At 37.3% G+C, this 25,135-nt stretch overlaps 1 protein-coding gene across 3 annotated transcripts in view; it reads left to right on the top strand.

Annotated features, from left to right (window-relative positions):
• The window catches only part of LOC134533039 (thymosin beta), a 40,557-nt gene extending 18,908 nt beyond the window's left edge, over positions 1–21,649 (top strand). The window contains exons 2-7 of one of the 3 annotated variants that reach the window (XM_063370206.1): positions 10,399–10,549; positions 12,762–12,875; positions 15,551–15,664; positions 16,807–16,920; positions 17,714–17,827; positions 20,260–21,649. In XM_063370206.1, the coding sequence (XP_063226276.1) occupies positions 10,411–10,549; positions 12,762–12,875; positions 15,551–15,664; positions 16,807–16,920; positions 17,714–17,827; positions 20,260–20,285 (621 nt within the window). In that variant the 5' untranslated portion in view covers positions 10,399–10,410 and the 3' untranslated portion in view covers positions 20,286–21,649. The remainder of the gene's footprint in view (positions 1–10,398; positions 10,550–12,761; positions 12,876–15,550; positions 15,665–16,806; positions 16,921–17,713; positions 17,828–20,259) is intronic. The other 2 variants (XM_063370208.1, XM_063370207.1) reach the window with 2 other exon arrangements.
• The last annotated feature ends 3,486 nt before the right edge of the window (positions 21,650–25,135 follow it).

The following is a 25,135-nucleotide window of genomic DNA, read 5'->3' as shown; positions in this document are numbered from 1 at the left end:
ACTATAAGTTATTAACCTCCTCAGCTAGAGTGATTGCTTTAATACATAAATTCTAACACTACCTTCGAGATGTCTTCCGCCACTACGAGAAGAAGAGAGAGAGACTCTACACAACACCAATATTTTATAAATACTCTATCATATTTAATAAACATACATTATTAATTAATAATAATATAGCTACAGGTTCCAAACTTATCCCGACTTGTCTAGACTGACTACATAACACTTGGCGCCATCCGGCAGTAACTTTAAGAATTAAAGATGGCGACGGTGGCGCGCTCCGGCGGTAACTTTAAGAATTAAAGATGGCGATGGTGGCACACTCTGGTAGCAACACTAGGAACTAAAGATGGCGATGGTGGCGTCATCTGGTATCGATTGTATGAACTAAAATATGGCGACGGTGGCGCCATCTACCAGTCAACTTGAGAACCAAGATGGCGGTGCCTCTGGCAACTAATTTTTGAATTTGGCGCGCGATACTAGCGACATCTACCAGCCAACTTGAGAACCAAGATGGCGGCGCCTCTGGCAACTAATTTTTTGAATTTAGCGCCATCTGGTAGTCTGTGCTGGAATTAAAGATGGCGGCTGTATAATAATTTTAATTTCAAATGTGGCGCCTTAGGTATGCATTAAGGAAGGCAAAAACACCCTCCCCCCATTTATCATAAACTTGCCGTCAGTACGTAGCATATATAGATTATTTATTCCACCATATCCCAATTGGTCTCGTGGTCTAGTGGTCAAGGCGTCCGCCTCGTAACCACGACATCCTGGACGTTTTCACGTCCCATGGATCGAATCCCAGCCTCGGCACTGAAAATATTTTAGTTAAAGAAAAAAATAAAATAATCCCTGCTGCTATCTGGTGGCGACCAACAGAACTATATGACGTCACAAGATGGCTGCCTCCAGCAGACGAAAACAAGATGGCGGCCACCAGCAGACGAAAACAAGATGGCGGCCACCAGCAGACGAAACAAGATGGCGGCTGATGATTACATCGAATTTCGAAAAGTTGAAGTTCGAAAAAAAAAAATTCGAATCCAAGATGGCGGCCGTGACGAAAAGTGCAACGGTGACGTCACAATTCGAAGTTGGTGGAAATTTCTAGAAATACAAAATGGCGGATGGATTAGCATGGATTAACATATGGATTAGCATAGATTGGCATATGGATTAGCATAGATGGGCATACGAATTAGCATAGATTGGCATACGAATTGGCATAGATTGGCATACGGATTAGCATAGATTGGCATACGGATTGGCATAGATTGGCATGGATTAGCATAGATTGGCAAGGATTAGCATAGATTAGCATACGGATTAGCATGGATTAGCATACGGATTAGATGACGTCATCCAAGATGGCCGCCGGATCCTGGATCCTGCGCCTGTCCCAGAACCGGTATTTTCCTACTACTATTTGCCTCTAAACTAGGGATTTTTGTTCTACCCACTGAATTTTACCCTTTTCTAAACTGACATAGCACAAAACTATCTTCTCTGATTGAGTTCTTTCTGGCATGGTTAGAAAGAGCAGCCTTTTTGCTTTAAGAATCATCTTGTTTCATCTTTGTGTCTCAATGTTTAAGGTAAGAAAATTTACTTTAAAAGTTGCCCTTTTTTAGCTACCTGACATAGAACGCTGCGACAAAATCAGCATCAAAGATAGTGAATTGCCAACCACTTAAATTATGTTTCTGAAAGAATGGTGAAGAAAGCAAGGAAGCTGAAAGAAGGTGGTCTGTTGGCAATGTCTGGAAAAAAAACAGGGAAAGAAGCTATTGGATGAAATAAAACAAAGAGTACTTGCATTTTACGAAGATGATGAATTTACTCTATTGTGCCCTGGAAAGAAGGACTATGTTTCAGTAAGGCTCTCAGAAGATACTAAAGTTCAAGTGCAAAAGTGACTGATCCTTTGTAACTTGAAGGAATTGTATGCAGAATACCGAACCCGATATGGATCTGAAATAGGATTTTTTAAATTTTGCGAGCTTAGGCCAAAATCGTGCATTATTGTTAGTGCATCCGGGACACACTCAGTTTGTGTATGTACCATTCATCAAAATGTGAAGCTAATGCTGCAAGCCACTCCCATTAAAGACTACAAGTACCTCATCAGTAAGACAGTTTGCAGCTTGGATTCAAAAGATTGCATGCTTCATCATTGTGAAGAATGTCCACAGACTGAAGAATTGGTAAAATATTTGCAAAAGTATTTTGAAGACAACGACCGTGAAGACACAATTCTATACATGCAGTGGGTGCACACTGATAGGGATACATTGGAATCCAAACAGGACACTATTGAAGATTTCATTGAAGCCTTAGTCAGCAAAATTTTGAAACTTTCTTCCCATCACTACATTGCTAAATTTCAAAGTCACCACCTTAAAGCCACAAAAGAAAATTTGAAACCTGGTGAATCAGTTAGATTGATGGATTTTGCCGAAAATTATTCCTTTATTGTACAAGATGCAGTTCAAGGTTTTCATTGGGAAAACAGCCAAGCTACATTGCATCCCTTTGTAGTGTACTACAAGAATGCCAACCAATTGCAAAGCATCAGTTTTTCTATTATCAGTGATCACCTGCAACATGACACAATCGCTGTGGCATGTCTTTTTATGCAAGCTAATAGAGTATCTAAAGAACAAAGTTGGTGAAATAGTGCATATATACTACTTTAGTGATGGCTCTGCTGCACAATACAAGAATTACAAGAATTTTATGAATTTGTGCCATCATGAAAACGATTTTAATTGTACTGCCGAGTGGAACTTTTTTGGCACAAGCCATGGGAAGTCACCTTGTGATGGCATTGGTGGAACTATTAAGCGATCAGCAGCACGTGCCAGCGTTCACCATCCTGTCAACCAAATTTTGACACCACAAGATCATTTTAGCTATTGTGTGCAGCAGATCAAAGGGATCAAGTGCTTTTTTATTTCCAAAGAAGAAATTGAAGCAGTTTCCTTACAACAAGAACATAGGTTTAAAGATGGCCGTACAGTAGCACGAACCAGGGAAAACCATCACTTTGTACCCATTAATGAAGCTACAATTCATGTTAGCAGAGTTTCAAATTATTCCTCTTCATCATTTTTAGCCCATTTGAACCCATCTGCTGTAGTCAACCCACCAACCCTATCAATTGCAAGTCTTCAGCCTGGCCAATATCTTGCCTGTATTTATGAAAAAAAAATAGTGGATTGGCAACATTTGTGAAATTTCATTTGAAGACCATGATGTTCTTATAGACTTCATGCATCCTTATGGAATTGCAAGATCATTTTACTGGCCTCCTAGAAGAGACACCTGCTGGATACCAGAACAGCATATTATTGCCAACATTCCAGCTCCTAATGCTACAGCAATGGGAAGGCAGTACACTTTATAACAGAAATGATGCCGTCAAGCATTGAAGATAAATTCCAATCAATTGTAAAACAATAATTACGTCTGCGTTTTCCCATTGGTCATTTCATTATTCTTTACTTGAACAGTGCATCACTCTGGCTTGGCAACCATTAACCCACCACTGGCTTGGGATCCATAGAAAGAAACCCCTGGTGGGCTTGCGAGCCCACGCTAAAGAGACTCACCCATGGCTGGCCTTGCCTGGCTATCGGGCGTGACCCCTAGGTGATGGGGATATCAATTCATGCTTTCATTGAGAGAAGCATATCTTTTAGAGAATGAACTGATAGTGGCTCAGCCACCATGGAGCAACACAAGGATTTAATGTTTATAGTATAAACAATTTCCCTTCACGTCTAGTCAATTATTACATGATCAATAATAAAAAATATTTTCCTTATGCTTTTATATTAAAATTTGCTTGTATATTAATACCTCACCATTTTAAGGAGTACAAATAATTTAAATGGCTGGAAATTCATTATCTTTGATGCTGATTTTCTCGCAGCGTTCTATGTCAGGTAGCTAAAAAAGGGCAACTTTTAAAGTAAATTTTCTTGTCTTAAACATTGAGACACAAAGATGAAACAAGATGATTCTTAAAGCAAAAAGGCTGCTCTTTCTAACCATGCCAAAAAGAACTCAATCAGAGAAGATAGTTTTGTGCTATGTCAGTTTAAAAAAGGGTAAAATTCAGTGGGTAGAACAAAAATCCCTAGTTTAGAGGCAAATATCTGCAAAATTTAATAAGCTTAGAAGCTGCTCTTTTGGCAAACTGACAGCAGCTATGGTCTTGATTAGCTAGCAGAAGCACAGGCATTCCGGCAACACTGTTGTAAAGTTATGGACAGCAAAAGTCAGCTCTAAATTTAAGGTAATGAATAATTTTTGCCAACTTTGGGAGGTGCTAGCAATAAATGTAAGCCTTTTGAATAAGTGATACTCTTACCATTGTGTAGAGCACAAAAAGTTCTCCTAGGTTACCAATTTTCAGGATGCTAGCTGCTGTAGTTGTGCCACAATAGCATTTCAAACTTGCCATTTTATTCAGGCACACGCTGGTGTTGCAACGACCATCTTTGTGCAGGAGCCTCTAGAACCCAGACTATACTGCCAATCAAACTGAAATTTTGTGTAAGATCCTCCTAAGTATTGGTATTGACTTACCCCAAATTTCATCAAGATTGAAGAAGGTCACAAAAAATGTTTAGACCACTGACATGGAATGACCCCATGGTGTATGTTATAACTTCCACGTGACATTTAAAATGACGTGTACACCGGGGATTTTCGGGCTTACAGAAACACGACGCATTCTTTCTATGATCAGCTGTTTCGTCAGGTCGTTTTGACGGGCAAACTTACTAGCAGAATATCATCCAGCGCCAAATTTTTAACCATGTGTTAGGAGAAGGTAGGAACCGAAAGCTGACATAATGTTTTCAAACAGTTTATATGCGTTTGAAATTTAAAATTTCCTTAAGGCAGAGATCACACAGATTTACAAAGACCACAACATAATGTCTATTTACGGTATTGTTTTTTTTTTGTAGTTATTACCATACATGAATTCTATACTAAACACCAATGACTTAATGGGGGAGACAATTAGTAGTAGGCAGTCACGAGTAACTTTAGGCATTACATTTAATTCTATACTGTGCTTTAAGAAAACCTAATTTTGAATAGTAAACGATAGAAAATTGTCAAGTCCGTAACAACAAAGCTGTTGAAACCGATTTGACGTGTTCTGTTTCTATCCCTCCCTATTAAAACCAGTCTGGTCCTCAGCCTGAAAGTGCTGGGTAACACATACGACTTTACTTATGCAGTCTCGTCTTTGAAACAATTATTCCTGAAGATCTGTAACTAGCAAAAAACCGAAAATCCAACTTGGTAGGTGGAACCGATCCTTAAAAATCGTTCTACCGTTGCGTTGTGTCTACAGGAACATATTTCCCAACAGCAGTAGGAATTGAAATTGCAAAGTATTGTTTACGGTATTTTCATCATGCTGCGTGCAGCCAAACGTGGCTTACGACGACAACCTTATTATTTAAAATGCTGTAACATGCTTAAAAAATGAAGTGTTAGTGTCGTAGGTACGATGATTGTGCCCAGCGAATGAATAAAATCTGAAGCGGTGGAATATTTCAACATTAACTCGAACAAGGGAGGGAGTTGGGGGGGGGGGGGGGGTGTAGAGTGGAACTTTGCGGAACTTTGCGTAACTTTGCGGAACTTTCACTTCGGAAGCCTAAGATGCACATAAAGTTCTGCCATTCCCGATTACACCCGAACAATTCACCTTCGGCCAACCTCGGGTTTATTTATATATTTTTTTATTTCTCTGTTTATTTTAATGTAGCTATACTAACCTAACTAACCGTCCATAGTGCTTTAAAGTGTTTTAATGTAGCTAACCTAACCGACCACTTTTAATATTTGAATTCATTTTTCCTGCGCAAAAATTAAACAAATCCCGAAGTTGGCCGAAGGTGAATTGTTCGGGTGTAATCGGGAATGGCAGAACTTTATGTGTATCTTAGGTCTCCCCTTTCACTTACTTGAAAATACAGTACTTACTTTTTAGTATACACTTGGAACTGTACCAATATTTTGCTATATACATTTAAGGATTTGCTTCGGAAACCTGGTTGGAGTATATGGAGACGGGGCTCTAAATGGGGCTAGTTATTTCAAAGCCAGCAAAGGAGACTGTTTTTACTTTCTAAAGGTTGAGAACTACCATCTAAGTGCAACCAAACTGAAAACAGAAAAAGAGAATGTATAATTTCTAGCGTGATACGTATTTCAGTTCCCCCCTCTTATGGATGCCAAACCAGTTCCTTGCAGATACCTTATTAGGTTATGTATTATAGCTCTCTCTCACCAAAGGATTTCACCTTCCATATAGTTGTTTGACCAGTTCCCTCCACCTCACCCCTCCTGTAGAATATTCCTGCGTCACGTTTTTAAAGTTAATATTTGCCTATTTTCCCCTCTATATACATTTACATGATTTTGGCCTCCTTCTCGGTCATTGACTTTTTTTTTATTTAGTTTCAGGGGCGCAACAACAGGGGGGAGGGGGCAAGGGTATTTTGCCCCCCTTCTGAAACCTTGAAGTGGGGGCAAACGGGGGCAAAGAAAGTGCTGTGTAATCAATTTTTAGATAATAAAACTGCTTAAATAGCACCATTTTCCACCTTAAAATACAAATTTTCCCGGGGGAGGACCCCCGGACACCCCCGCTTCAATAGGGGGGATCGATGATTCTTTATAAAATGGTATATTGTCCCCCCTTTGGAAATTTAGTTGTTGCGCCCCTGTTTAGTTTGCACTGCGTACATTTCGAGGTTGCATATTGGGATAGTACCGTTAGGTTTGAGATGCGCCGCCATTGTTTGACAACCATTTGTTCTTGGGTGTAGTCGTGAGCAACGGAGCGGTTTTACCCGCAACGTGGCTATGAGGGTACCCGAGGGTGAGCAGTTTCAGGCGAGGGTAGAACGGTAAAGGCGTCATGTATGAATCAGCCAGTCGCCTCAGATCAATACAACGCCCAGGGCTGTCCAACGCTGCAACAAACTTTGTCGCAAGCTCTGTTACATCAACTTTCACACGACGCGACACTTTTCTCTCACGATACCTTGCAACCATCATGCGCAATATATATAAAGCGCACACCAACCAAATCAGAACCGGTGCATAATTTCAGAAAGCTAATTTGGAATTTTTGCGCGCAAGAATTGGGAACTTAGGCCTTCGTGGCCAGTCTCAGTAACTACTTGGGTTGAGGCTTGTGCACTAAGGACCGTCACAGCCCGGCTGTGAATAGACCTTAATACATACTGTGCCAGAACACCAGACCTTCCAGTTTTTAATCGCCCTTTAAGATGGCTACAAGGTATGCCGAAACGTCGGGCACACCACTATCGTCACGTACATGCTCTCAACCCCGAAGCCAATAATTAGTTTTAAGATATTGTTATACCATATATCTTGAAAATAGCGCCATGGATATTAATTTATACTGAGCAAAACGTTGGAAAATGTGCCGTATACAAAATAAAACATTTTATTAATGCTTTCCTAGTTTGTAAACAGTTGTCACGACGGTAAAGAATCTGTAAGTGCAGTGATAACTGTGGCAGTGTTACAAGGTAGCACAACAATTAATTTTGTATTCTGTGGAACTAATAAATGTTTTGATCAGTGAAAAATTATAAAAGTAAAATGCAATAGCTTTGAGAACTTATATTAATTTTCCACGGGTTCTTTTTAGCGTTGAGGCATCTCAAAAGCTTCCCCACAGTGTTCGACGAGAACCAGACATCGCGGTCCCGCCGTGACAGGTGTGTGTGCGCCTGCTCCGCTCGACCTTGCCGCAAGAGCGTGACGTAGCGCTGCGGATGACCTCAAGAGCTATATTTGGCTCTTGCGCGCGAAACAACCCCATACAGTGCCGCATTCTCGATTACATCGTATCTCGCCGAACATGGTTCAATACAGACATTAGCGCAAAACCCTTCTTGCATGTGGCCTGCAGCGTCACCAGACTACGTAAAATTAGGTATTACAAAAATAAAAAAAGTTTTCAAAAGTGTATATTGTTTTATGTAGGTATTAAATACTGATCCAAGATATATATATTTAATTTTCTGATTACTTAGTCACATATTAAATTTTTTAATAGGCACTAGCATTGTAGAACCAACCAAAATGTCTACTGCATTGCTTTGTGCAGAGCTCAAGCATACTATTGGACCTTGCAGTCAAGGGAAACTTTTGTAAAAACATTATTGTACTAAACATTGGGAATAAGGCCAAGATTGTGATCCGAATAGTTCAAGAAGGTACATATTAATAGTAGGCTAGTATTTTAACATACACCTGAATATTATATTAAATTATTTATGAAAATATTGAACTACCCTAAATAAAACATAATTACATATTTCCTGTTCTGATATTTGTTTCTTGGAACAGTAGTACTAATTGAATTAACAACTTTACATTTAAACCATTCATTCCATGGGCATATATCTGGGTGTTGGAAAAAGTGTGGGGGGGGGGGGTGCTGCTGCCATCCCCTGGAATCAAAAAGCCCCTCTTTGAGGGTGCCCACTTGTGCATACAAAATCATAACTGTAAAATGGGAATGATTTAAGTTATTTCGGAAGCCCCCCTTAGTCCTTCAAAAATTAGCTTGGGAGAAAGGTACACATTCTTAAAATAACGTGATTTACATGTTTTACTATTATGTTCAGTTTGCAAGGCCTCTGCAAACCTTTAGTGGTATTAGCTGCGTGTGGTGTGCAGGGAGATTTAGGGCAGGTCCCGAACACTCCTAACATTTCAAAACCCTGGGATCTGGTGCTAAGGAATCTCCCTACATACCAAGCAGCACACTGGGGGGTACTGTCGGTGTCCCAGTTGGGGCAGAGCACGCTCCGGTTGCAGCGGACAGTAACCGCTTGTGCGGGCATCTTGCGGCCGGCGCCGCAGGGAGCATCCCAGTCTCCTGGAGGAGTGCGAGATCACGCTCGTTAGTGTCTATGTGTACGGGTTATTCCCGGGCCCTGCTGCGATTCTCGTATCGAGAGATTAATCAAATTTCATTCCATCAGAACATGCAGTTATGTTATTTGCCTTGGTCGCCAAATGCCTCAAAATGTTCTCTACTTAATAGAACAAAAAAAGGATTCTTAAACTGTGTGCTGGGTAATCCACATCCTTTTACAAGCCATATCATAGTTGCAACAAGAACAATTTGTTTGTTCAGTTTAAAGTGTTTTAAGATAGTCCCAGGTCACATCTGACAAAAATATCCTGTCATTGCAAAAGAATGCATTGTAATTTCTCCAAGGTGTAGTATGCTAGCTACCTAGAGCCATAAAATTTAGAATGAATATATTGAGTCTCACTTGATACAGCAGAATATAATTTAGATGTAGATGGTTCAGTAGTTAATGAAATCCCTAACTTCTGTAGACACTATTTGTTTGTTCTCAAAGTTGTTTATGCTCAACTCTTAGAGTTTTACAGCAGTGATGTAGATTATACTTTGTTGTTTGCCTCTTATACTAGATGCTCTGCTCGCAACATGGTAGTAGAGAATTGCTGTACCTAGCTGTATACTGGCTTCCCTCTGTTAGTCACAGCAGTATGTATGTGTGTACATATTTGGGAAACGTAACAAAAAAGAACCTCATAAGGTAGTTTATGTTAAAATCAACTGACTGAAAATATTTGTCCAAACAACTTCAAAGAGTATTTTAATATTTTATCAGAAATGGGAAGGAGGGATTCTCTTGAAAATAAAATTTGAGCCATTTAAAAAAAATTACTCCTAAAACCCATAATAAAAATAGCCCATTAGTTTTTGAAAATCATATGGTTTTATGATTATTTGTTGATTGCAAAAAAATCACACTGTTTATTGCTGCTAAACTGATTTTCAGAGTAGTGTGTGGTGCTCTCAGTGAAACTGACTAGCTTCAGGTTCCTTAGCTCCTTCATTAAATGCTTGTATAAGAAACGTGTGTTCAGCCAGCTTGAGGCACCTTCAGCACTGCTCCTTGGTTGTATGAAGTAGTCACTGCAGTTCGTGAGACGTAACTCAAGACGAGTGGCAATGCAGATAGTCAATCGCTTATAACCAAAACTGACTTAGGTACCTTGACTGTTACTCAAAATCTTAATGATTAAAAATAAACTGCTAGTGACTTATAAAAATAATTATTCAGTTGAAAATTCACCTAAACCAGGAGCGTATGCAGAATTTTATTCAGGAAGGAATGGAAAAAGGAAAAAAGGGGGGGGGGGGGTTTGAACCACTTTGACCTCTGCTTTCAAATTCTTTCCTTTTGTTTGTGTATGCCACCAGACATGAACATTATGCAAATTATTTTGTTATATTTTTTTAACTGTTGATGGTATGTGGTGGTGTGTGCTTAGGCAGATAGCAGGATGTCGAACCCAGTGAGCCCCAGCGTGAAGGACCTGCCCAAGGTGTCCGTGGACCTGAAGAGCGAGCTGGAAGGATTCAAGCCTGACAACATGAAGAAGACTGAGACCCAGGAGAAGATTGTCCTGCCCACTGCGGAAGGTAACGCATGCGCTGACTGCATGTGACGGTACTCATTGCGAGTGTCAAGAGACGAGCACGAGAATGGAATGGCATCGCAGTGTGGTATTCGAAAGAAACCACATGAGTGATAGGGCTATTATAGAGGCTGGCATGATAAACATTGTTGTAGTGAAAAATTAGTTATACTTTTGACTTTGTGAATGTTTGAAATCAAGACTACATTTATCTAAAAGTATAAAGTCTTAAAAATCTATGCAGGTTAAATGCTCATTTAGTGATTGCTGATGCGAAGCTGCAAATTTTTTTTTACTGCTTGCAATAAGTTCTGTTGAAATGAAGAGCATTGATAGTGACAAAAGTATTGAAAATTTTTTTTAATGGAAAGTTGATCTCTCAGGAAAAAGTGCCACAGCCAGATGTTAAAACCATATATTCTGTGGAATAACCATCATAAGCCATTAGCTTTGTGCTAGTGTTAGCATTGCTAAACTCATAAACACAATTATGACCGTAATTCTGATTATCCTGCTGGGAGAACTGAATGAATATGATGTCAACTCCTAGTTTGCATTATTTGCACTATCAGTTTTGAACTTTCCTTTTGACCTGCTACTTTAAGCACATTGCTAAAAGGGGTAGCCGGGGATGTCATTCTTTGGCTGCACTTTCAAACTGTCTCTCTTCTTCCCATGGGTACCACTATTCTTACTTCACTGCATTGTTTATAGAAATGCTTCAGCATAATTATTGTCATCTACAATGAACGTTTGTATTCAGAATTAAACACTTTTGGATAGTCATCCTCAAAGTTGCTGAGCGATGGATTTGCCTGTTTTGTGCCAGTGCAGTATAGTTGTGCAAGTTTAGTTTTAGTATATTTAGCAAAAATTTTGCCTTCTTACTTCCTGCCAAGGGAGTTAGTTTGTTAAAATTTTAAATGTCCTGTTGAACTACAGAAGGATGGTGATCCGTTCTTCTGCTATTCCTTTGAGCTGCTTCATTGCTTGCCATTTACATTGCAACTGATGTGGACTTTAGAATGTTCCATGTATACAGCATAAAAATTTGATGTTTTCTGACAAATTCAATAGCTAGCTAATACAATGTGCTGCTGCACTAGCGTGTCTATAAGTATTAATATTTTTAAAATACTGGCCCCTCCTAGAATGAAGAAGTCCCTCATAGGGGGAGGGGGTGCCTGCCTGCACTTGCAAAAGTGTGACTGAAACTGGTTTGATATCAAAACTGTCTTGCTGTAAACTTTCTGTATGTACCTATATTTTAATATTTCTGCTTATTGCATGCATGTAGGCCAAAATATGGGGAGTATACAACGTAAACGCACCATATCCAGAGATGTCGGTTAACCCCACGTGCAAAACTCTCGGGCAGCACGGGCCCCTCCTGGAAGTTTCCGCAGGCCCCCCTTGCGAATTCTTCAGATTTTAATTTAATTGTGAAATTCTGACATCCTGCCGCTTTCATATTGAACACATCAGGCAATGTAAATGTGTTTATGGTAGGTACTAGGTATTTTTTTCTTGACTAGGGTTGGGCTATTTAAATTATCAAATACCATTAAATCTTAAGTATTTGAGGAAAAAAATACAAAGAAAATTCAAAAAATCAAAACTACATCTGTGTAATTGACATAGACTAGGTAGTTATTTATCTTTACAGAAACCTGTGAATGTTTGTTCTCCATTTCAGGGAACATTATTCATACAAAAAATAAGTATTAACATCCTAAACACACAAATTTATATATTTCATTTTAAAAATAAAATATTTTGTGGTGAAAAAGGAAATTTATAACTTTCATTTGTGTTTTTCCCATATTAGTTTCATTCCTGACTCTGAAAGCTAAATTCAGATTCTAGGTACTCTGTTAAGAAATCATAATGAGATTTGTATTAGGAAAAAGGGGAATCGACCCGTTAACTATTCTTAACCAAAGTTCAGTTTCGTTCCTGTGGTAGTGTATGAACATTAATGTTGAAAGTAATGTTTGAGGGTCTTTTATTGGACATGTTCTGTAGTGTATCATTGTAGCACAACAAAGTAGCATATTTTTCTCTGTGTACGTGTGTTCTCTTTGTTGTATGCTGTGTAGTTACAATCTGTTTTTCTGTTTCTGGGAACTGGCATGCTCTGTGTAGTGTTGGCACCATGCATGATAGAGTAGCAGCATGCACTCTCCTCGGCATGCGTGGCTTTGTTGTGTTGGTAGACGTGCGGCAGGAACGTCGCCACTCAGATCTCATTCAGGATGTAGAGTCTTTCAAGCCGGACAGATTAAAAAGGACCAATACGAAGGAGAAGATTGTTCTACCAAATGCGGAAGGTAAGCCTTGTAGCAAAAACCATAAGACTGTGCTCACCTCGCGTTGCATCCGTGAGCTGGCATTGTCAAAATGGAGAGGTATGTATTTATAGGTACATAGATAAAGCTTTTTATTCTGCCATTATTATAAGAAATCTACAATTATTCTAATTTTAGTTTATTTTGTACAGATTACATGGATAGGCATCAATTTATATTTTAATGCTCTGTCTCGCACACCATGTTGATTTTTTTGTTTGTTTTTTCTTCATTACTTTTATTTAAAGACTACTACTAAAATTTTAACTATATATCTTCCTTGCATTTGTTGATCTGCCACAAATGTTTTCAACAGATATTATTCACTTAATGTAATATGGGTCTGCCACAAATAATTTCAACATATATTATTCATTAGTGTAATATGGGTGTAAAATGAATGTCACATAATTATTAAGACTTGCACACCTTTTTTACACCCACTGATTACACTTAGGTCTGTTGAAAATATTAGTGTTAGAACAATAAATGCAAAATTTAAAAATAGCCCTTAAATGAAAGTAATAATGAAAAAGTTAATATGGCATGAGACGGAGCCTTAACCAGAATACTAATCGAACATTAAAATTTTATGAAAATAATTAGCAATAACTTATTTTTAAATTCAAACCCGTTTATTAATATATTTAGCTAATTAAAAAAAAAAACTGCTCATCCTTTGAAAGATAATTTATCCTTGACACGCAACAGCAAGACTAAATGGATGCTTTACCATCAGGATAAGAGACAGTGTTAGCGATTGGAGAAAATAGCACTAGATGGAGTTCACTGCCTTACCTGAAGAACAAACCTGTTGCTGGGTAAGTATTTACTCCAAATATTTGATCTCTTAAAATTTTTGAAGGGTTCTTTTTCTAAAGGCTAAAGTATTTATAAATTATATTTTCTGTCTTCCTCTGCTCCTTTCTTCAATTCCAGTTTCGCTGGTTCACCTAACTTAAAATAATCTTTGGATACATGCTGGAAAGCATTTCCTTAAATTCCAATTTTTTTAAACCAGTCTCTTTCACCATATTAAAAATTGTATTTATTTTTTATTTGTTACATGCCCATCAACAGTTGTAAAATTTTGGTGGTGGGCATGACACACATAAACAGGTACACATTTATCACTGCCAATGTACGGACCCCCATCATCGTCAGTACCATTGCAGACAGAATGTCGCAAAATGGCCAACACACAAGGGAAAGAGTACCGAACATTAGAGGTGATAACAGCTATAAAAGGTTTAGTGTTTCCTACATATCAAGAGAGATTCTTGAAAACTTATATCAACATAAGTTCTCCTTGAGTTATCATAATATAGAAACAGTTTTAGTTCCGTTACAGTTAAAATACACTTGGGTAATGCTATGACCCAATCAAGTACCAGTTATAAGCTTAAATAATACAAGGGCTTCAAACCCATGACTGGCAGTACCTGAAACAAGTTTTAACAATGTAATTTATTGGACAAAGTTTAATAATGAAAACTGTTAATAGAATAAGTTCCACATGAACATGGTACAAGCAGACTATGTTGGTTTTACACGTATGTCTGTGTGCATGTTCACGTCAAATTTCAGAACACTCATGCTGGTATGGGGCACATAAACTGTTGTGGTTGAAGGTGCTTTACAGAAAATGTCTTAATTTGTTAGGTCGCGTCTGATCTGGACACGACTGTATTAGGTCAGAATCCCAAAGTTGGTTGCTCAGATTCTGACAAGCAAACTGAAAATATACATTTAGTTTGTAAGGATATATATTATTGCTGTACTGGCACATCGGCAAAGGACAACGGGGTCAGTTCTATGCACTACAAAAAAACTACGTTGCATGCTAGATAGGTTGGTGCTAAAATTATTTAGTCAGCAGGATCAAAAATATAATTTAGGCAAAAAGGAACTGAAAAAAATAACTAAGACTAGAAGAACTATTTCAGTAATTCAACTTTCAAAGTTTTTTATGCACTAAACTAACTACCTAAATATTAATAAGTCGCATGTTAAATAAGGTTTGAATGAGAGCATGCAGACATCTCAAAATAACGTAGCAACCAACAAGGCTGTACAAGGAGAGGAAGGAAGAAAAAAATGTATACAAGTTTACGGGAAGGGCATGAGGTTGGTGCTGTACCAAGTCCTAAAGTTCAATGATAAGATAGAGCCTAAGCTGCTCGCTTGGAGTAGAATTTTTTGTGTAAAGTGGCTGCTGTTGTAGCTGAAAGGAATTTTGGGAATATGTAGTGAAAATAATTGCAATGCTGCAAAATGTTAAATTTATTGTCCAAAGGGATATTTATGTCTCAAATGACAATAACAACTGCTCTGTTTGAATTCTTATTGACAGAGGTGGTTTAAAGGCTTGCAGACAGTGGAAGGAAAGATTTGAGATCCATAAACCCCCTGAAATATCATAATACTAACATTATATATTTAAAGACAATATTTTGTGGAGCACACACACTTTATTTTATAGGAAGTGTTTTGCTCTACATTTCTTTATAGGAAAGACACAAATGCAGTCTTGCAATAGGAGGAGGTGTAGCTCTAGTGTTGAACAACATCTCCCCCCCCCCCCCATCTTTTTTTACACGCAAATAAAATGTTAAGTACGGCACGGGGCTTGTTAGAGTAGTTTACACTTTGCGCAGACGTGGCGACTGAGAAAAGCCAGAAGGCACTTCTGCAAGGCGTGGAGGCATTCGACACGGGCAAACTGAAGCATACAGAGACCCACGAGAAGAACCCCCTGCCAGACAAGGACGGTGAGTGCTTCCTCTGCTACCTTGTGCACGCGTCGACTAGCAGTAGTGCCCGATGACTTGTCGTGTGTAGCCTTGGCGAGGTGTGACCAGTGTAGTTTATCTTGTGTGTAGGTTATCACTTACAATTGCATGCAGACTGTAGAGTTGTGTTCAGCTGATTGTGATGCTCGCAAAAAAACAAATTGCCAAATAAGTTTTATCACACACTGAGCACTCATCTTCAGTTGAATATTATTAGTTTGCATTTTTTCTTTGTGTGTATGCAAGCATCTTAAAAAATAACGTGACAGTATGATGGTAAGACATGTAATAGTATCTGCACTAATGAGTGTAATCGTAGCTGGGGAACTAACGTTTCTCTGGCTAAGCCCTTACTTACTCTGCAGTTTTTCTAATATTGCCTTTCTCAGATGTATATCACTATTTTCATGTTGCAGTACTAACTGGATTGCAATTTTTGCGGCTTAACTTGCATAATTAATCTCCATTCTACATGCAGATGACACCCCTATACCAGTAACTCATTCTCATCAGTCATGTTATAACCCTCAAATGTGCAATGCTTGTATAACAGGGGTGCTGCTATTAACCAAGCTTCAATCTTACAAATATTTACAGTCAAGACTGAAATGATAGCTGTACTCATGCCTTTAACTATTATAATCTGGAGTTAATATGGAATAAGGTATTTTTTTGGGCATTCCTGAAAGACAAATATATAGGGGCAGGCATTTTTTGTAAAAAAATCTTAACACCCATCAAACTGTAATATGGTATGCCTGCTCCAGCAGTTTCTTTCTTACAATTGGCGGCCATCTGCAAGAGAAGCCATTGCCTTATTTGACCGGGCCATTCAGGATGCATTTGCTTCCGCACTGAGTAGTTGTGATCGGTGTGATGTGATTGGTGGATGAACCTGAAAGATTCGACCAATCACGAAACAGAGATGATGCTACAATGTTTTAACTCTCGGCATCTCTAAATCTTTTCGCGTAAAATACATGCTCCTTCTAAGGTGTGACGACGGAGATGTGCGGAGTAACAGGTTGTATCTGCAGATGGGCCAGAGGTACGAGGAGGGGAGGAGAGGGGTCGCAGTTGCATGGCTTTGCATGTTGACGTTGTGCTTTGTGCCTGGCCAGTGGTGAGACAGGAGAAGGCGCACCAGAACTTGTTGGATGGAGTGGAGCACTTCGACAAGGCTAGCATGAAGCACACCAAGACGGAGGAGAAGAACCCTCTGCCCGATCCTCAAGGTACTGGATATCGGCCTTCGTCTCGCATCAGGCGGCGCGGTGGTCTCTCATCCCGGAGGACTCTGGTTCCAATCCAGGGTGTTTGTTCCCAATGGTTTTCCAAAAATACTCGATGCATATTCTGGGATGTTTTTTTATGACAGACCATGTCTGATTCCTTTCTTAACACCTCTGATTTGTGTGATTAACAGGGATAACATTATATGGTGGATTGCAACTAAACTTAAATAACAGGGAAAATCATGTCAATACTCTAACAGGGAAAAGCACTGAAATCAACTAAAACTACAAAATTAATTAGCATATTTATACAAAAGTTAACTTATGTCACAAAAATGTAAGTTTAATATATTAAATTCTGCGAGTTATTTATTCTACGTAAATTTTTTGTGCCAACAGTATGTAGGGAAGAAAATATTTTGGAGGAAAAATTTACTTTTTTTGATTATTTAACTGTTAATACTGACTCAGTATTAAGTTTGTATATTTTTCTAACATACAAATTCTTTAAGATTTATTTTTTATTATTCCTAGTAGTTCTGTCCTACACATGCTTATTACATGTTTTGGTGAAATAATTATCATGAGATTTATAAACAATTAAACCAAAATTTCTTGTTTCAAAAACTTAATTGGTCCAAAAATAAAATCATAATCTCCTCTAGTAATTGAATCTTATGAAGACGTAGGGCTCAACTTAATTTTGAAAAAAATTGCCTTGCGTTACTGTCCACAATGTCGCAGCCCCGGCCAGAGACGACCCCACCCTCACGTAAAGCCTCTTGTGTTGCAGTGATAGAGCAGGAGAAGGGGCAGAAGAAGCTGATTGCCGGCATCGAGAACTTCGACCCGACCAAGCTGAAGCACACGGAGACTCAGGAGAAGAACCCACTGCCGACAAAAGAAGGTGAGTTGCATTGGATTGCAGTACAGTATTTTCATTACATTAAATTAACAATTTCAAACTGGAATCTAAAGTATGCTGACATCAAATTAAATGTGTACTTAGGTTTCTTTCTCCTTGTTTAGTTGGTTGGAGCACAAAACTAGTAAAGTTAATACCTTGGCCAGTTTGAAGTCTTACACAAAAGTTACCAATAGTTTTCTCTAAACTGAAATATATTCAATGCTTTGCCATACTTGTTTTTTTTTTTTTTTTTTTTCTCTGTTTGGATAACTATGGCGTAATCTTGTTTATTTTTGGTAATGTTCCAGCTAAATGTAAAAAAGTTAGGTGTTGAACCATTGTTAATATATATATATATATATATATATATATATATATATATATATATATATATATATATATATATATTTAACATCACTAATAAACATTAATAGTTCAAAGATTGTACTTTGTTAAAAAAATTTTAATCAACATATCTACAAACATATTACTCATTGTATGAAAACATTTTTCTCCCTCGATGAGAGAATAAAACACTCCTACTTAAGACCCAGCCACACCATGAGATATAGATTTAGGTTATAGTGCATTTCAGCTAAACTGAACATTATTCATTCAACTTTAGTCATCTCACCAGAACTGCACCAACATTTACTTAAACGTTGCTGTGGGGGGTTGATTAGCGAAAGTTATAAGCATTTTAGTGGGCTGCCTAAAAATAATTCTGAAAACCTGATTTTTTTTTTAATAGCGTTTTCCACTCTTCTAAATTCTAGGTTAAAAACTAAATTCGGAAACAAAACTTCACATCCGCCTTCAGTGTATGTGTAATATCTTGAGTTTGTTACGTTGTATGTGTGGCCCGGCTAAGCACACAGAGAAATGTAACAAAAACAAAGACAAAAAATGTTCCTTAGGAATTTTTCAGTATGATGGTTGCGTTCTACATTATTTGGAAATAAGTTTATTAAATTACCTTTGTTTATTCCTTTTCAAACAAAAAGCCTGTCCGCTCTTCCTTCTGTACCTTCCAGACTATTCTCGAAATATTACACTAACAATATCCAATAGAATTTAAAATTACCCAACAAATTTAAATACAATGTTCAAAATTTGGTAATCAAAGTTGAAATTCATACAGTATTAGAATTTTAGTTTAAAAATGATGTCCTGTAAAATCATAGTTTACACTGCTTTAAACAAAACCATTACTGAAATTAATTATCAAATATCCAAATTAATTATTATGGACTGGAATTAACCCTCAAATTAATAATTAAGTATCTCAAGGAAATAAGTATTTTAAGGCTTTCCATGAAATTTAACCAAAGTAATTAATAACAATTCTTAACAGCTCTGAACCATTATCCTTATCTACATATTAAATATTATCCTTCATATCAAAGTTATTCTTAATCAATATTCTTATGACCCAAAAAAATATATCTGTATATAACAAATCATCCTCATTGTGCAATGCTACAAGCTTTTCTCAAATTGTGTGGTTTCTTCTGAAGTTTTGCACATTGGCGTTGCAACCGGGGGGGACACGTCCCCCCCCCCCCCCCCACCCAATAATAAGTCTTCAATTTCGTCCCCTCCAATAATATATTTAGTTTCGTAGTTATATTAAAAATATGATTTCTGTGATATAACCCATATGTTGCGCATGGTGCATTTAGTCCAATCGTGGTAATGTGAGCACTTTTTAATTCAATCTTCGTGTAAAATCAATCAGGTCCGATACCGAATACAGATATGTGAACTGTGTTTTTACAAATATGTTCTCTGAAAATATTTTTTAGAAAAAATAAATTATATATTGCAACCAACTATAATTAGAATATTTAGGAAAGAAAAATCCCTAAATCCATCTTTTTGCACCTTCAAACCACAAATTTTCCCAGGGGAGGACCCCTGGACCCCCCGCTTTTTTTTCCAGGGGATGGATATTCCTCGACAACTAAATCAATTGAAGTCCCCCTCAAAAAATATATCCTTGCGACGCTCATGGTTTTGCACACAGAATGTGTGCCCAGGTAGACGGGGTCCTTAAGGTGGTTAGCAAAGGAAAGATTCACATTCAGGGCTGTCTTTGCCAATTGTGAATACAGCTGATGCCATCAATAGGTTCAACGCGAACGTGTGGTGAAGTTTATTATTGTGTAAAGTTATTTAGAAATCTAGATTTTTAATTTTTAAGGAAAAACTTCTTTGAGAAACTCACTTTTAACAAACTTTTTTCCTGTCTAGGAAGTTTTAACTAGCTACTCCCTAAAAGTGTTTTATGTTCATTTTTTAAAATACAATACAGATTGGATGCACATGTGTTAGAAACTTAAAAGATTTTTCTGTGTGCCACCTGTTTGGTGTCATGCTCTAGGCGACAATGCTCTCGAATTAAAGCAATTGTAACATGTGTTTGTTTGCAGTGATTGCAGAGGAAAAGAAGGCCTAAGAGCTGGCTCGTGTGCAACCGTGCGTGTGCAGCGCACACATAAGACTGGTTCACAGAGGTGCTATACCTCAACCCACCCCCCTCCCCTACTAAATTGCAACATCAATTCCCTGGTTATTTGGTATCCATTTTGAGAATAGTGGCAAGAATACTCGCTCAATTTTTTGTAATGCAGACTTTTTTTTGGTGTTATAAAATGCTTGCCATGATTGTGAATGATCCTAAGTCTGCAGACATAAATTATGTATATTTTGCAATTTGTAATGAAGAAACACTACGTATATATATTTTTTCTAATGGTGTGTACCAATTTGGAAAGCATTAGATGTGCTAGAGCTTCCATTTCTATAAGATTTACCATTTTTAGTGTGCTGTTTGTCAGTTGGTATGTGTTCATCACGTAATTTTCTTATAATTGAGATGTGTGATTTCATAACACTTAAGTTTTATTGTACTAAAATGAAACTGGGAGACTGTGTTTGTGGCCCAATAGTTTTTTGTATTATGCTTATATATAAATACATGTAGGTAATACTGTACTGTAGCTTGAGGTACTAAGAAACATTAATATTGATCACGAAGCTTTTTTTAACTTTTTCTACACAAAGTAGTTCTAAATACCTATTTAATATTATTTAAATTAGCTATAGATAGGGAACAGAGTGATGTCTAGGTCAGTTAATGAAGGTAAGTTGTTTATTGCTTTAGGATAATGTGTAATAACATTACATTATGCAAGTGTTCTCAGGAAGTGTGGAGGCTTCAACCTAACTACTCAAGATGAAGTAAATTACATCCTTTAATTATGAAATGAAATTTTTGAGCTTGGTATTACTTTTTATATGAATATTATTGTAAAAATTATTTTTGTGCCTTACCATTTCCTGGCAAGTATTACTACTAAGGTAGCAATATTTGACCCCATCAATGCTATTTGATTCTTTAAACCAAGGTGAATTTGTACACACTTCTGTAGGATTTTTAGCTCAATTAAAATGCTGCATTTTTTATTTGTACATTCCCACAAACTTTACATTCCCATACATTGCTTAACATTCCTAACTGACAGGATTTAATGAACAAAATGTTTGTGTGGTTACATTTTGGGTTTATCAAAAATTTACAGATGCATTAATATCTGTATGCACAATATCTTTTTTGGTTTGGTGCATTTAATCTGTGTGAATGTTAGGTTACAAGTGTTATCAGTTGAAAGTTCTGTAGATGCTAATCTACTCGCTATGGTTTCCTTCACACTTGCAATGGATCTGAAGAAATGACTTGAAAATACTGTGCAATGTTAATGGTCACCAAATTGTGCTGAAGTTTTGGGAAATACTTGTAATAAATTTTGATAAAGTGAATTAATGTTGTGTTTACCCTGAGAAATGTTCCTCAAATTTAGTGTATTCTGTACTTCCATAGTGAAGTGATAAACCTACGAATTATCTTCTCCAGGTATGTATGTAAGCTGTACATATCTGCAACAATTTGACTCTTGGGGGATCATAAAATGGTTCCACAGAAGTTTCACTCTGTTCTAAAGAAATCAACATGGAAGCAAATGATGTGCATAAAGTAAACTTACTACCCAGAAATGCTGACAGGTGATTTCAGTGTTAGGAACTCAATCCTAATGAAGCATTATGCTGTTGACTCAGTGGCATTTTCTCTTTGAGCTCAGATTCAAAGACAAGTGTGTTTTGGCATAATGAGTTTTTGAAGTGAGAGAGAGAGAGAATGGGTTCTATTAAATCTTATCTCAAAGCACTAAAGTCAGAGGATAGTAAAAAGAATCTACAACTTAACAAAACTAACAGTGTTGCTAAACAGGTTCAGTGTTTCTTACAAAAAAAAAATTTATATAATAGTGTTAGAATCCGGTATAATTATTCTCAAGTGGACATAGACATAAGCAGGAATTAATAAATTTGCACTTGTCAGTGTTTAAATTTTTATCGATGGACTCGTCTGGCTATGCTAACAAATTTAATGCTAATGGGTACTCTCTATGCTTGAATTTATTTAAACAAGCCAATGATTCTTTAACACTGCCACATTTCTGTAAATTGCCTAGGTATGTCCAATTCCTTTACCACTTGAACAGGTTTTTTTGTAAATTCCTATCCAATTAAATCAACTAGAAAATATATATATATATATATATATATATATATATATATATATATATATATATATATATATATATATATATATATATATATATATATATATTCTTCTTGGACCACTGATCTCGTCCTCAGCTTTCCAGGATATACGAACAGTCTTGCTGTGAAAGAAAGTCTAAACTACAATCCAGTAGCAATACTGGTGACGGCAGCTACTGGTGACGCCATTCCAGGTGTGCTGAAAAATCTTTAGATTGGGCAGGTCTCACCAGCGCAGACAGGAACTGCAGCATGAAGATGATCGGAAGTCTTGCAACACACACAACGGCAGATATTCGCCCGACACGGTAGTAAAAGTAATTGAGACTCCCTATAGTCTGTATGACGAAGAATCAGACTTCCTTCACTGAAGACTTGCAAAAATAACTAATTAGGCGTTAGCCACGTATCTTCTTGTCCTCTGTGCGCAATTCCCGAACCCAGGAACTGTCACACGCACAGAGAACATCTATTCGCTCCTCAGTCCAAAACTTAAGTCCCTCGTTCCTCCCGAAAATGGCCGACCAGCGAGCATCTAAGCTAGGAAGAATAATTAAACAACTTCTTTTCTTACCTGGCGAGAATTCAATACTCAAAGACCATAGCTAACAGTACCTACATGATGCAAAGTCAGTAATAAATGGAACAATACATCTCAAATAAATGTTCAATAAAGAATAATATCCCAAATATCAATGTCAACCGATGAACTATGGAATATCTTTGGGTCGTCGCACCATGCACAACTCAGCTTTTACATACATTACATAAAAATGTATAGTTACTCTTACTAAGATAACAAAATACACATAAAGTTAAGATACAACAATAAACTGTAAACATGTCCAAATGTTTACAATATATAATGTGTGTGTGTGTGAAAAAAAACATGGAAAGAAAGGATTTATTTTGTTTTACAAGAAGTTGCCAAGACATGTAACTGCAAACTTGTATACATTCAATATAGCTAATACAGTGTTAGCCAGAGCTACTGTAGCGCTAGTGTTCTAGTGCACTTCGGTTGAGTTTTTGCATGCCTTCCTATCAATGGTATAACAATGATTGTAATTTAAAAAAAACTTATATAAAGTGTAAACTGTTTAAGACTTCTGTATCTGATCCCCCTCTATTTCTTTTGCGCTGCTGTTTTTTTCATTAACTTAAAACAATTTTCTTTTTGTAAAAGAAAATCTTCAGGAGTCATATGGGTTTTTTTGCAGTTCATGCCATAATCAGAATCTCCTAGACTAGTTTTTTTAAGAGAGTTTTTCTTTTAAATAAAAGCTTGTTTGGTTTGTTAATTTCGTTGCTTCCCCCCCCCCCCCCCCCCTTTTTCCGAGAATTTTGTTTTTCTGCAAAATAAAATTTTGGACTGAAACCATCCAATGTTTTAGAAGAATGAGGTTTTCTGGTGTGTGTAATAACTGCAGCAGAGCATCACGCTTGATGAGATCACTATTTTAGAGCATAGTTGATCCGCTTGCCGCCAACACACATTGTGATCGAGTTTGAACTGTTCTAGAACATTGCTGTCAATGTCATGTGTTAGGCTTTGTGAATTATGGGCCAAATATTGGACAGCTTTCATTATATGATCATAAAACCCACAACTTACAAGTTCCGGCACAACATTTCTCTCCTTGCTTAGGAACGGAACAAAAATACTGAGAGCCCGAACAATTTTTGTGTACTCTGAAAACTTTGCTTGTTCTTGAAGAGAGATTTTCCTGACAGTGACTTCTTATTTCTGCGATGTTTGACAGCCTCGGTTACGGCCCTTTGCAATTTTAATATTTTTATATGATGGCAGTTTTCTTACAGCTGGATAGACTATTCAATAACTTTCTTGCAAAATTTCAATCAGTAAATTTTACATATCATTTGCTGTAGATTAACTGATAAAAAGCTCAGTTTCGAAAGTAAGATTGAAAAGCTACATATAAATTAAAATTGGGCAAAAGGAGGGAGATGTGGTGGTTGTCATTGATAATAAAAAAACATTCACTCTATAAACTGGCCTGACAGATTTTTTCAATTTACATTATTGGCCCTCGCCATTTAAAGGCTGCCCATTCATGTCATTATTCCTAACTTCATAGGTATTGTAAATGCAAAAGTGTGCTTGTCATTTCACGGAGCAATGGATTGACGTGATTTTTTGCAGGTCGATAGTTCATGGGCCGGAGGGTGACACTGACCGCACATTATGAAATTCCATCCCTAAGGGAAGTGGAAAAAAAAAAAAAAAGGTTAAATTCAGTTTTATAATAGAAAATCATAGGAGGTAGCTCATAGACACAGTGTGTGTGTATCATTTCTCTATCTGCCACATGGTCATATAGTAAGGTCTGGCAATTTCCTGTCCTCTTTGGTGAGACTCATCCGCTTAGTGAAGCTCACGGCCGCTAGAGAACGGACTGCGCTAATAACAGTTTAGTTTTGAATTTTCTCAATAGATGGCGTTGCCTTGAATTTGTAACGAGCTATTGCTTGGTGCGTTGTCACATCTTGCTTAGGGGTTAACCTGCCTTCCCACAAAATGAAGCTGAAGATTGGCTTCCTGGTTTTGCTGATGCACAGAGATTGCGTAATCAATGGGACTTAAAAAATCAAAATTTCATGATTTTCAAGTGTGTCCTACAGACTTGAAACCCTGTAGTTATGTTCCTTATAATATGTGTT

The sequence above is a fragment of the Bacillus rossius genome, chromosome 6, assembly GCF_032445375.1.
Source record: "Bacillus rossius redtenbacheri isolate Brsri chromosome 6, Brsri_v3, whole genome shotgun sequence".
In the NCBI taxonomy this organism is placed as follows: domain Eukaryota; kingdom Metazoa; phylum Arthropoda; class Insecta; order Phasmatodea; family Bacillidae; genus Bacillus; species Bacillus rossius.
This window is presented reverse-complemented; position numbering and strand designations above follow the sequence as displayed.